The 13,970-nt window shown below is 38.0% G+C and overlaps 1 protein-coding gene across 2 annotated transcripts in view; it reads left to right on the top strand.

The window, feature by feature from the left end:
* akt3b (v-akt murine thymoma viral oncogene homolog 3b) overlaps window positions 1-13,970 on the top strand; it is an 85,146-nt gene that overhangs the window by 57,859 nt on the left and 13,317 nt on the right. For both annotated transcript variants that reach the window (XM_060899086.1, XM_060899085.1), the window contains exons 11-14: window positions 1,032-1,130; window positions 1,237-1,352; window positions 1,541-1,628; window positions 9,199-9,301. In XM_060899086.1, coding sequence (XP_060755069.1) covers window positions 1,032-1,130; window positions 1,237-1,352; window positions 1,541-1,628; window positions 9,199-9,301 — 406 coding nt within the window. The remainder of the gene's footprint in view (window positions 1-1,031; window positions 1,131-1,236; window positions 1,353-1,540; window positions 1,629-9,198; window positions 9,302-13,970) is intronic.

Below are 13,970 nucleotides of genomic sequence, written 5' to 3'. Positions count from 1 at the left end.
TTCCCTCTTTTATCATAAAGCTAACAGCCTTTAAAATCCTTAAGAACACTGAACGTGTCCGGTTTTTCCAAAAGAATAATCAGGAAATTCTTGAGGAAAATACAGGACTGGAGTTTCACTGGGGATTTTAATGTTTTAATGGATGTCATCAGTAAAGCATGACTTCATAATTCATAAGCGGCGATGGAGTCACCTAGAGCGAAATGTTTTGCTGTGCTTTTTTTTGTGTGTGTGTGTGTGTGTCTCTCATATCTTGAGTGTGTGTAAGTGTATGACAGCATGTAGTGGGTTGGTACAAGAAGGTGGAGCTGTTAGCATTAGGGTGTGTTCTTACACCCTCGCTGATGTGGTAAATATTAAGGATGAAAAGATTGACCTCTTGGTCGAGGCAACCAAAAGTCTTTAAATCCAGTTACCAAAAAAACCCTCCCAGACATTTGAGTTTTTAGGTTCTGCATTATCTCATCTTCTTTTAATGCTTTTTATTGTTTTTATTACTTTATTTCAGTGCTGTTTGGATTTGGATTCAGTACTGTTGGTGTTATCGTGCAGGACTTTGGCCCACGCTTGCAGGCTTTAAATTTGCTGTATAAATAAATAAAGATGACGACTTGGCTAGTACATAACGCTGTTAATCTTCACATGAAGTTCAGGCTTTTGTCGATCTTGTCCAAAAATAGTTTCAATAGCTGAAGGGTGCCAGTTATTCTGTACTTGATGGAATGTCGGTCTTGTGGATCAGCACCGGGTCCTGTTTCTAGAAGTACTTTAGCTAGTTGGGATCTTTATCTTTCTTTACTTATAGCATATTTAAAACAGTATTAACTTTCTGGATAAAAGAATCTGCCGTGTACCGTAAATGCAATGAAACACGACTGCGTTAACAGGTAAAAGTGTAGCACATGAGAACACACGCTCCGTGAGGTTGTGCGATACTGTAAGTGCTTGAATTGATTATTGCTCACGTATTGGAGGATAATGTGACTCGGCGTGTAACGTAACCTTGAAAGTGATCATCTTTCTGTGCTCAGGTGTTGGAGGATAACGATTACGGGCGAGCGGTGGACTGGTGGGGGCTCGGCGTGGTCATGTACGAGATGATGTGTGGACGCCTTCCCTTTTATAATCAGGTAGGATCGAGACGAGACCTGCGTGATGTGTTGCTCATTACTGTTAATGTGGGTTGCGATGAGTTGCATGAGGGAGGTGTGTGTATGTTTGGGCTTATGCTTCCAGGACCATGAGAAGCTGTTTGAACTAATACTTATGGAAGAAATCAAATTTCCCAGAACCCTCTCTGCTGATGCCAAGTCTCTGCTTTCTGGTTTGCTTATCAAAGACCCTAACAAAAGGTTTGTGTGTGTGGGTGTGTGAGAGAGAGAGAATATGAATTTTCAGTTGTACAGTATCTGGCTTTAATGTACTAATTTACAGAGTTGCTTGTGCTGTTACTAAAAAAAAAAAAAGAAATGTACACACACTAAGCTGATGTGTGCCATTACTTTTGCACAACTGGGTGTTCCTAAATCCACATCTGTAGACTGGGAGGAGGTCCGGACGACGCAAAGGAGATCATGAGACACAGTTTCTTCTCTACGCTGGACTGGCAGGACGTTTATGACAAAAAGGTAGCACATGGATGTGGATCTGGGATTTTATTTTAATATGGATGAGGTTACACTTTATACTTAAATCACAAACCGGGATTATTTTCACTATTTTACAAATCGGAAATAAAACAAAACGCATAAACGTGCCGTTCTTGGAAAATAGCATGATCGTTCGTCTTGCACAGCAATTTCTCAATGATTGCAATTTTATTTTTACCAATTATAGTATTTTTTAAAAAACAAAACAGTGTTTCCATCCATTTATAGTTACATTTAATGTTGGGGAACTTCCATCCATGAGACAAGTTACTTCCTGCCCTCATTTATGTTTTAGCAACAGTATACGGCAGGGCTTTTCAAAGTGTGGGGCGTGCGCCTCCCCTAGCGCGTGCGCCTCCCCTCGCCAGAGTTCTTCGGGGGGGCGCAACGTGAGGAAAAATAAACCAGAATAAGTTACTATTGCGGACATTTAGCGAACTTCGGCTAGCCTTTACCAGAGACAAAATGGATCGATTTTTAGTACCTAAAGCTACAGTGAGTGAGGAGACAGAGTCTGGGCCAAGCAAAAAAAGAAGGAAGTATGACCACGATTATTTAAAGTTTGGATTTTCATGGACTGGATCTGAAGATGCTCCACTGCCACAGTGTGTTGTCTGCCAAGAGGTGCTAGCTAACGATGCTATGAGATGTTTAAAATGTGTAAAACAAGATGTTTAAAAAAAAAAGCACAGATGTTTAAAATGTGTAAAAAAAAAAGTTTTAAAAAAGCACGTTTAAAATGTGTAAAAAAAAAAAAAAGGTTTTAAAAAAGCACAGATGTTTAAAATGTGTAAAAAAAAGGTTTTAAAAAGCACAGATGTTTAGAATGTGTAAAAAAGAGGTTTTAAAAAAGCACAGATGTTTAAAATGTGTAAAAAAAAAGGTTTTAAAAAGCACAGATGTTTAAAATGTGTAAAAAAGAGGTTTTAAAAAAGCACAGATGTTTAAAATGTGTAAAAAAAAAAAGTTTTAAAAAAGCACGTTTAAAATGTGTAAAAAAAAAGGTTTTAAAAAAGCACAGATGTTTAAAATGTGTAAAAAAAAAAAAGGTTTTAAAAAGCACAGATGTTTAAAATGTGTAAAAAAAAAGGTTTTAAAAAGCACAGATGTTTAAAATGTGTAAAAAAAAAGTTTTAAAAAGCACAGATGTTTAAAATGTGTAAAAAAGAGGTTTTAAAAAAGCACAGATGTTTAAAATGTGTAAAAAAAAAAAGGTTTTAAAAAAGCACAGATGTTTAAAATGTGTAAAAAAAAAAGGTTTTAAAAAGCACAGATGTTTAAAATGTGTAAAAAAAAAAAAAAAGGTTTTAAAAAGCACAGATGTTTAAAATGTGTAAAAAAAAAAAAAGGTTTTAAAAAAGCACAGATGTTTAAAATGTGTAAAAAAAAGGTTTTAAAAAGCACAGATGTTTAAAATGTGTAAAAAAAAAGGTTTTAAAAAGCACAGATGTTTAAAATGTGTAAAAGAGGTTTTAAAAAAGCACAGATGTTTAAAATGTGTAAAAAAAAAAAAAGTTTTAAAAAAGCACGTTTAAAATGTGTAAAAAAAAAAGTTTTTAAAAAGCACAGATGTTTAAAATGTGTAAAAAAGAGGTTTTAAAAAAGCACAGATGTTTAAAATGTGTAAAGAGGTTTTAAAAAGCACAGATGTTTAAAATGTGTAAAAACAGATGTTTTAATAAAGCTCATATGTTTTAAATGTGTAAAAAAAGGATTTTTCAAAATGCACAGATGTTTAAAATGTGTAAAAGAAAAAAATGTGTACAACAACCATTTTTTTTAAATACGAATGGAACATTAAGTATAGCAACAACAAAAATTGTAAGGGGGGCGCTGTTGTTTATTTGCTCTCTGAGGGGGGGCTCACTCTCCCACACTTTGAAAACCCCTGGTATACGGTCATACTCTAACCAGCCTCTTTTTAAAACATATTAATAAAAAAAAAACAAAAGAGTACAGCTTGCCAAAGTATAAACTCGTTATAAAAGTCTGATCCTGGAGGCCAAATAACACGTTTATGATGCTGTTTATTTTTAGATTGAGATTATGCAGCATCGCCGTGAATGTGCTGTTAGCAGGCTTGTAGTACTCGAGTCTGACTCATGCCCTAATTTTAAGGACTCATGACTCAACTTGGACTTGAGCACTGATGACTCGGACTCGTGCGTGAACTGCATTCGGACTTGTAAATTGGAGATGAGGACTCGGATTTTTTTCTTTATTTTTTTGTAGCATGCCATAATAATTTGCCATAAGATGTTTATATCTACATTACATTTTTGTACTAATTTTGTGCAAGAATGTCACACCTGTGCACCTTGGTGCGTGCATCAGACAGACTTTCGGGCGCGCTCCGGACAGCGCGCATGCTGTAAATGACTCACATCTGCACAGGATTGAGGTGCAATTAGCGCACCGATATTAAAACTGTGAAAACGCACTCACTTTGCGAAGTATTGAGTTGCATTGCTGACACATTACCGAGCCTTATTTCCTTGTTTGGGTTCCTGATCCCTGATTTCCTGTTTCTCGTCTTTGATTCTGCCGAGTCTACGATAGCCTGTTTACGCCTCGCATGACCTAGCACCTGTTTCACCGTTTTACGATTTTGCCTGCCGTTCTGGATTGTTTACCGTCTTCGCTTGTATTAATAAACACGCCTTCTGCACTTACATCTGTCTCCCAACCATCTCTGACAGAATACTTCACACTCCTTGACAAAGAGAAGCACGTTCACCTGTTCATACGCCATGTTCAGGAACAAACTAATGTTAATGGCGCTGAAACGGACACCGTCACATGGTGCGGCTGGAGTCTTGTGCTCAGACTCGACTATTTATTTATTTATTTATTTATTTATCTATTTAAAAAATTACTTGGATTTGAACACTGGGGACTCGAGACTGGACTCGAGGTTTAGTGACTCAACTACAATACTGGCTGTTACAATAGAAAAGATAATGAGCGTATCACTATAAACCTGTGATTTGTTCCTGCACTACTGTGATAGAAAATGAATCAACACTTCAAATCTGATTGGTCACATTTGAGAGCTCAAAAGTGTGTGTGTGTGTGTGTGTGTGTGTGTGTGTGTGTGTGTGTGTGTGTGTAGAGGATATTAGACAGTTGTGTGAAAATATTTAGTTTATTAAGAGTGGTGAAATATACACAACCCCAATTCCCAAAAAGTTGGGACGCTGTGTAAAGCATGAATAAAAACAGAATGAGATAATCTACAAATCATGGAAACACTCTATATTTCTTTGAAAATAGTACAAAGACAACATATCAAATGTTGAAACTGGGAATTTTTTTTTTTTTTTTTTAAATATATGCTCATTTTGAATTTGATGTCTGCAACAAGTAAAAAAGTTAGGACAGGGGCAACAAAAGACTGAAAAAGTTGCATAATGGTAAAAATAATAATAATAATTTGGTTAATTGGCAACAGGTCAGTAAGATGATTTGGGTATAAAAAGAGCATCCCAGAGAGGCGGAGTCTCTCAGAAGTAAAGATGGGGCGGGGTTCACCGCTCTGTGAAAGACTGCATGGGCAAACAGTGCAACAATTTAAGAATAACGTTCCTCAATGTAAAACCACAAAGAATTTGTGGATCACATCGTCTGTGGTCCATATCATCATTAAAAGATTCGGAGAATCTGGAGAAATCTCTGTCTGCAAGAGACAAGGCTAAAAACTGACATTGGATGCCTGTGATCTTCAGGCCCTCAGGAGGCACTGCATTAAAAGCAGACACGTGTCTGTAGTGGAAATCACTGTATGGGCTCAGGAACGCTTCAGAAAACCATCGTCTGTGAAAACACTTCATTACTGCATCCACAAATGCAAGTAAAAACAAAATATAAACAATATCCAGAAACCCCGCCCCCTTCTCTGGGCCTGAGCTCTTTTATGATGGACTGAGGCGAAGTGGAAAATTATCCCGAGGTCTGATGAATCAAAAGTAGAAATGCTTTTTAGAAATCATGGACACCACGTCCTCCAGGCTAAAGAGGAGAGGGACCATCTGGCTTGTCATCAGTGCGCAGTTCAAAAGCCGCGCCTGTGATGGTACGAGGGTGCATTAGTGCACATGACCTGGGTAGCTTGTACATCTGGGAAGGTATCATTAATGCTGAATGAGATATACATGTTTCAGAGCAATATGCTGCCATCCAAACTAAATCTTTTTCAGGGAAGGCCTTCCTTCTTTCAGCAAGATAACGACAAACGGCTTTCTGCACATATTACAGCTGCATGGCTCTGTAGTAAGAGTCCGGGTGCTAAACTGGCCTGCTGCAGTCCAGACCTGTCTCCCAGTTAAAAAATTTGGCGCATTATGAAGTGCAAAATACAACAAAGGAGACCCCGAACTGTTGAGCAGCTGAAATTGTATATCAGAAAAGAACGGGACATTTCTCTTTCAGATCTACAGCAATTGGTCTCCTCAGTTCCCAAACGTTTACAGAGTGTTGTTAAAAGTAGAGGTGATGCAACACAGTCGTAAACACGCCCCTGTCCCAACTTTTCTGAAATGTGTTGCTGACATCAAATTCAAAATGAGCATATATTTTTCAAAAAAACAATAAAATTTCTCAGTTTCAAGACTTGATATGTTGTCTTTGTACTATTTTCAATGAACTATAGGGTTTTCATGATTTGCAAATTATCGCATTCTGTTTTTATTTGCAGTTTACACAGCGTCCCAACATTTTTGGAATTTGTTTGTTTATATATATATATAAAATCACAAATGCGTGAAAATATTTTCAACACGAGAAGATAAACATCTTCCTCTTCGCACCACTGTGTAATGTTCTTTATATTATATGGACACATCCACAAAAAAAAATACACAAGTTAATCAAAAGAATTTTAATTTTGAACTTGTTCAGCATTTCAACAGACTGGGAGTGACGCCATCGGAGTGAAATATCAGCAATTATTATTCACCCAGGACACTTTTTCAATGGAATAAAAACGTGTTCTATTCCCTTCTCGCAGGTTTCATTCATTTGGTTTGATAGCATGCAATATTGTTAGCATATCGCTTATCCTACGTGTATTATGTCACTCTACCCAGTGGAGAATGAGCGTTGAATATGGTTTACGATATTGCATGGTTGTCAAGACAACATGATGTCACACGTCGGAGATGTAAAACTTCCACGCTAGCGAGCGACTGGGACAATTTGTAAACAAACATGGCCGCCAGGTTTGATTTGTTAAATACGGAAGATTTTGAGAGAATTTGAAAGAGAAAGACACGCTGAACACCCGAAAGGAATGTGCATGTATAGTAGTAATAATATTGGCTGGGTTTTTTTCATGGTCTATCAGATGTATTCCATTCAGCTACTCGTCTTCGACTCGTTCAGTATCATGCTAGCTGAATGGAATATATCTGATAGACCACTCAACGCCAGCCAAGATTATTTAAATACAGTGGGGCAAAAAAGTATTTAGTCAGCCACCAATTGTGCAAGTTCTCCCACTTAAAAAGATGAGAGAGGCCTGTAATTTTCATCATAGGTACACTTCAACTATAAGAGACAGAATGGGGGGAAAGAATCCAGGAAATCACATTGTAGGATTTTTAATGAATTAATTGGTAAATTCCTCGGTAAAATAAGTATTTGGTCACCTACAAACAAGCAAGATTTCTGGCTCTCACAGACCTGTAACTTCTTCTTTAAGAGGCTCCTCTGTCCTCCACTCGTTACCTGTATTAATGGCACCTGTTTGAACTCGTTATCAGTATAAAAGACACCTGTCCACAACCTCAAACAGTCACACTCCAAACTCCACTATGGCCAAGACCAAAGAGCTGTCAAAGGACACCAGAAACAAAATTGTAGACCTGCACCAGGCTGGGAAGACTGAATCTGCAATAGGTAAGCAGCTTGGTGTGAAGAAATTAACTGTGGGAGCAATTATTAGAAAATGGAAGACATATAAGACCACTGATAATCTCCCTCGATCTGGGGCTCCACGCAAGATCTCACCCCGTGGGGTCAAAATGATCACAAGAACGGTGAGCAAAAATCCCAGAACCACACGGGGGGGACCTAGTGAATGACCTGCAGAGAGCTGGGACCAAAGTAACAAAGGCTACCATCAGTAACACACTACGCCGCCAGGGACTCAAATCCTGCAGTGCCAGACGTGTCCCCCTGCTTAAGCCAGTACATGTCCAGGCCCGTCTGAAGTTTGCTAGAGAGCATTTGGATGATCCAGAAGAGGATTGGGAGAATGTCATATGGTCAGATGAAACCAAAATAGAACTTTTTGGTAAAAACTCAACTTGTGTTTGGAGGAGAAAGAATGCTGAGTTGCATCCAAAGAACACCATACCTACTGTGAAGCATGGGGGTGGAAACATCATGCTTTGGGGCTGTTTTTCTGCAAAGGGACCAGGATGACTGATCCGTGTAAAGGAAAGAATGAATGGGGCCATGTATCGTGAGATTTTGAGTGAAAACCTCCTTCCATCAGCAAGGGCATTGAAGATGAAACGTGGCTGGGTCTTTCAGCATGACAATGATCCCAAACACACCGCCTGGGCAACAAAGGAGTGGCTTTGTAAGAAGCATTTCAAGGTCCTGGAGTGGCCTAGCCAGTCTCCAGATCTCAACCCCATAGAAAATCTTTGGAGGGAGTTGAAAGTCCGTGTTGCCCAGCGACAGCCCCAAACCATCACTGCTCTAGAGGAGATCTGCATGGGGGAATGGGCCAAAATACCAGCAACAGTGTGTGAAAACCTTGTGAAGACTTACAGAAAACGTTTGACCTCTGTCATTGCCAACAAAGGGTATATAACAAAGTATTGAGATGAACTTTTGTTATTGACCAAATACTAATTTTCCACCATAATTTGCAAATAAATTCTTTAAAAATCAGACAATGTGATTTTCTGGATTTTTTTTTCTCATTCTGTCTCTCATAGTTGAAGTGTACCTATGATGAAAATTACAGGCCTCTCTCATCTTTTTAAGTGGGAGAACTTGCACAATTGGTGACTGACTAAATACTTTTTTGCCCCACTGTATGTCACTCAGATCCGCGATGTACTTCGTATGAAAAATGCAAGTTTTTCAACACGAGAAGATAAACTTCATATCTTCAAGCCAGCGTGTGATTTTCATTTTATTATATCGACACATTCTCAAACAAAAAGTCCCCAAATTTATCAAAACATTGATTTTGATTTATCGTCAATTTCCTCATGAGTAACCTATAGAGTGACACACAGAGATTTATGTCACGGTTTTGGTTCTCCATGTCCCGGATGAAAAATCCGAGTGGCGTATTTCCCAGTAAAACACTCGTGGCTATATAATGTAATGGTTTATTTAATATCTTGATAAAGTTTTTGGTGTGTTTATGGATAAAAACATTTAGGTGAACAAATATCAGAGACAGTAAACATGCATTTGAAAGAATGTTAATTGAGTTAAAATATTAATGGAATGATTTTACTACTGAAGCTTCAGAGTGGATAAGAGAGATGATCTCTCTCTCTCTCTCTCTCTCTCTCTCTCTCTCTAGCTCCTTCCCCCGTTCATGCCCCAGGTCACATCTGAGACAGACACCAGGTATTTTGATGAGGAATTCACAGCTCAGACCATCACGATCACCCCTCCGGAGAAGTGTAAGTCAAAATCCAGTTTCTTTACAGCTTGGACACTTTATTATATTTTCCAGACTGTAAGATGCTTTATTCCCCTTATTCCGTCTCATAATGTAACATGGCGCATGTTTCTTTGCATTACCCAGATTCAGATATGCCTCTGTGTTAGTGTGTTTCCAGTAAACTGCTCCAAACTCGGCACCGAGACCTAGTATCGTATTGCGATATGTCCATTTACCCAAACAGTACTATGGCTAAAGCGAAGGTCCTCGTAGTCGGAATCACTTCACGGTCGACACCAGGAGATGATTTTGAGTCTTCCGAGGGCAACCAGCACGAATTCCGGGCCCTTCTTTTGGAATATGTGAGAGTCGGGGAGCTGCCTTGACAACCGGGAGGACGTGGCTTCCATCCCTGGAAAGTTTCGTTGGGTTGAAAATTGCTGTGGGTCAAGTGCCGGATAAATTCATCTGTCACGACCGTTAAGGCAAACGTGAGCATCAACATTGGGGTTACCATGGTATTCCGTTACAACCATCGAGCTCAAGATGTTCACAGAACAACATTCTGCAGAAAGTGACAAGTTTTCCCAAGGGGCGTGGCTTATTTCGTCTTACCGTGGCTATGCCATACTGTAGCCGTGAAAACCGTACACGCCGCCATCGTTGCTGTAAGGTTTTACTGGCGTCTACCGTCGCAGCTTCATTTGCATATTTACTCCACCCAAATTAATGCAACAGATAAAATCACCTCCGAAATATGCCGGAATGGCGATGGTAGTCCCAGCCACGGTTCTCACGGATCATCCGGCTATGTAGGACCTCAGCATAACTCATTCTAAGCTGTTGACAGTAATTATGTTGGCGAAGTTAACGTTAACATGCATGTTAACGTTAGAACCTGTGTGTTTTTTAAAATAGCTAATAGTGAGTGATCCTGAAAACAGAATTGATTTAATGTTCCTCACCAGTTTCCTTATATGGAAATCGTATAGTGCAGTAGGTTTATGACTGAACCGAATGTACAGAAATTGGCTCGTTGTACTCAAGTGGCACATATACAAATATCTCATGAGTCAAATTATAAATAATCACGCAGACTGTAGATTATATAAAGGCGTTAATGAAATATAGTCCAGAGCAGGGCTTTTTAAACCTTTTTGTATCCAGGAAACACTTGGAGTTTTTGTAAAATAGATAACGCAGATGTCAAAGTACAGATCCCGCTGGTCAAATGTTACTCTGATACAAGTGAAAGTTCTCCAGTCAAATTTTTACTTAAGTTAAAGTACTGAAGTACTTGCTTTTAAAAATGCTTAAGTATTAAAGTACATTTTCTGTCAATGCATTGTTATATTATTGCCACAATGCTTATAATACCTCACTCCTCTGAAGCGACCGACTGGATTTACAAAATGAACGCGTGCTGTGCATCATGGTGGTTTAACGTTAAGCTAGCTAGTCAGTGAAACTCCACCTGACATGCTAGCAAACTCTTTTCAAACTCGAAATCATATTGGGTAGCTAACGCTACTAGAAAAGAAAGATTTCTACATTCTGTTTATTTGGTGAGATGATGCTAAAACACATTTCTGAAAGGACTTCAGATAAGTTAACGTTATTCATATTAGCGTAACTCTGTTTTTACATGCTAACTAACAGCGTCCGAGTTAACTAGCTATGTGTTAACGTTAGCCGTGGACAAGGCTACGGCAGCTTGGCGGGCAAATCCATAGAAAGTCATTTGACTAACCAGACTGCATAGCTACGTTTGCAATGTTACCGCTAGCTCTAAAAGCACAGACAACTTCACTGCAAGCTTTCTCTTGGAATAAAACGTTTACAGACCTCAGTATGCTTCCGCAGGTTGGACGGTGAGTTTTTGTAGGCCGTGATGTGGTTCGTTTTCGGCAACCATTTAAAACGAAACGAATCTTTAATCCGTACAGAGAACTGAAACATGGGTTCTAGGTAAAGCCATGAGCGTATGCGTTCTCCAGAAGAACCGCCTCCTTCCATTCCGCCGTCAACTGATCATGTTAAATAATGGTGTTGAGAAATCACTGAACTTGATTTTATCCAGTCTATGGACGTGACGTGAACTTAGTGATTACTGATCGGCTGTCTCAGTGTCAGCTGGGAAAAAAACAATCACGTTTTAGAAAAGAAAAGAAAAAAACATCCACTTTCAAAGCCGCTTCATAGTAACGAGTAACGAGGAGCTTGATAGAAATGTCGTGGAGTGAAAAGTACGATATTTGTCTTTCAAATGTAGTGAAGTTAGTCATAAGTTTCCAAAAAAAAATACTCAAGTAAAGTACAGATACTCAAAAAGTGTACTTAAGTACAGTACTCAAGTAAATGTACTTCATTACTGTCCACCTCTGGTTCCACTGAACACAAGAAGTCCGAGTTGACTTTGGTGCTTGGACCCCTAAATATAATGATATTGATAATGTGGGTTGTGATTTCCATCTGTGTAACCAGAAAAAAAAAAAAAAACAACCCTCAAATAATTGACTCCTTATTTCCGTGGGCTGCACTGCAAAAAATGGCCTTTCAAAAATAAGAAATAAAAGATTAAAACAAAGCATATTTGCTTGAATCAGGTGAAAAAAAATCTGCCGGTGGAACTAGTCAAATTTGACTTGGTAAGATTTCTTAAAGTAAGATGAAAAATCTAACCTGTTTTTAGATGAAATAATTCCAAAATAAGATTGGGGAACTTATTATGCGAGATCTGATTAACTCAAAATAATCAAAATAGTTCTTATAACAAGATCGTACTTCTTACATTTAGCCATTCAAGTCATTTTTATTTATTTCATTTTAAGGGTATTTCACTTAAATTCATGACAAAGTCTTAGCAGTAAAAACTGAATTTAAGATAAATATACTAATATTAGGATTGTTAAATTCTACAACTAAGCATTGCTAGCTTAAAAGATTCTCCTTTTGTGACCTGTAATTAGTAAAATACTCTAGATATGAGACCAGAGACTATCTTGAATCAAGTTGACGACACGTGTAACATTGCAACAACATACATGTCAACCTATACGGAATGTCCGTATTTTATACGGATTTGATTCAATAAACTTGGTATACGGGCGTATAAATAAAATTATACGGATTCTTTAAAAAAACTTCAATATTTATTTAGAGCTATAATCAATTCCCACAATGATAAGAGCGCATAACATTTACAAACGTACTGTACACCACAGCCAGCCAGTAAAGAGTCTTATGAAATCGCGCGTTATCTTGTGGTAGCGAGACTTCGTTCCACTTTCGATCATGCGCACACCGCATTGCGAGAATCCCGCCAACCGGGAAGTCATAGACATATAAACATAGACGCCGCCTTCTGCGTAGAATCATACGTCATCCTCGCCGCCATATTGGATGGGGCAAAGTGGAGATTCTTCAACCGTCTCTGGTATAGCGTCTAGACAGTAGCCGAGAATAAAGATGCCTCATTCATGTGCTGCGTTTAACTGTACCAACAGGTTTACCGTCCAAACGAGATCACATGGGATTAGCTTTCACAGGTGAGACTGGAAAAATACTTTTCATTGTATTTGGTCATTATAACGTAATTTTACGAACAGATTTTTCTGACTTTGTGGCTAATATGAAGTCTCGTGCATAATAGCCGCTCGGTGAAACCTGTCTCCAAACAACGAAGTATTTCCTTCGTAACTACGCTGATAACACTGTGTTTTTGTCGAACATTGGAGCTTTGTATTCATTCTGAAGGTTTATTGTTATTAATATTGAATAAAAAGTAACTGGGATATATCATTGTTAATTATCATTCAAATTTTAGGTAAATTATTTTAATTTGCATCTTATACGGATTTTATAAGGGAAATACGGATTTTGGAGGTTGGTTATACAGGTTTGATTGACCAAAGGTTGACATGTATGCACCAAGTTTTTTTTTTTTTTTATTAATTTTTTTTTTTTTTTTTTCCATTTCAACATTCAAACATTAAAACATCTCTTAAGATTCCACTTCCCCAGGACCTCAGGCACCATAAAAATAAAAAAAGTCTACGCATTTTGACTTAGTGCTTACACAACGCCAAAGCAACACCAAAAAAAAAAATGTTTACGCATTTTGACTTACAGTGCTTACACAACGCCAAAGCAACACCAAAAAAAACCCGTCTACGCATTTTGACTTACAGTGCTTACACAACGCCAAAGCAACAATGCATTTTGGGGGCACTAGATTCAAAGATTTCAGTAAAGTTCATTTATTCCCAAAACAAGCATACTTTGTTTTTTTTCTTGAAACAAGATGAACCGCATTTGACAAATGTCCAAAATGTACTTGTTTTAAAAAAAAAAAACTTTTTATTTTCAAAGGTGCTCCAAATAAGACTTTTTCAAGACATTTTGTCTATACAAGATTTTCAAGATGGACTGTCTAAAAACTAGCCTTTCTAGCGAAATGAGGTTTTGCTTGTTGGGCAATTATGTCTTATAATAAGGGTGGCGAGATGTTTTGACTTGAAAATAGACAAATAAACTTCCGAAGATTTTTATTTTTTGCAGTGTGTTTAAATAAAGAGTTAGACAAAATATGCTTGTTATTTGTCTGCCAAGATAATTCTCCTTTCCAGGCAGGTTTTGTGTAAGAGCATTTCACTTACTTTAAGCATTTTTTCCCTCAATTATCTTAA

This window comes from Neoarius graeffei, chromosome 18, assembly GCF_027579695.1.
Source record: "Neoarius graeffei isolate fNeoGra1 chromosome 18, fNeoGra1.pri, whole genome shotgun sequence".
NCBI lineage: Eukaryota > Metazoa > Chordata > Actinopteri > Siluriformes > Ariidae > Neoarius > Neoarius graeffei.
Note: the sequence above shows the minus strand (reverse complement) of the source record. Positions and strands in the feature narration are given on the sequence as shown.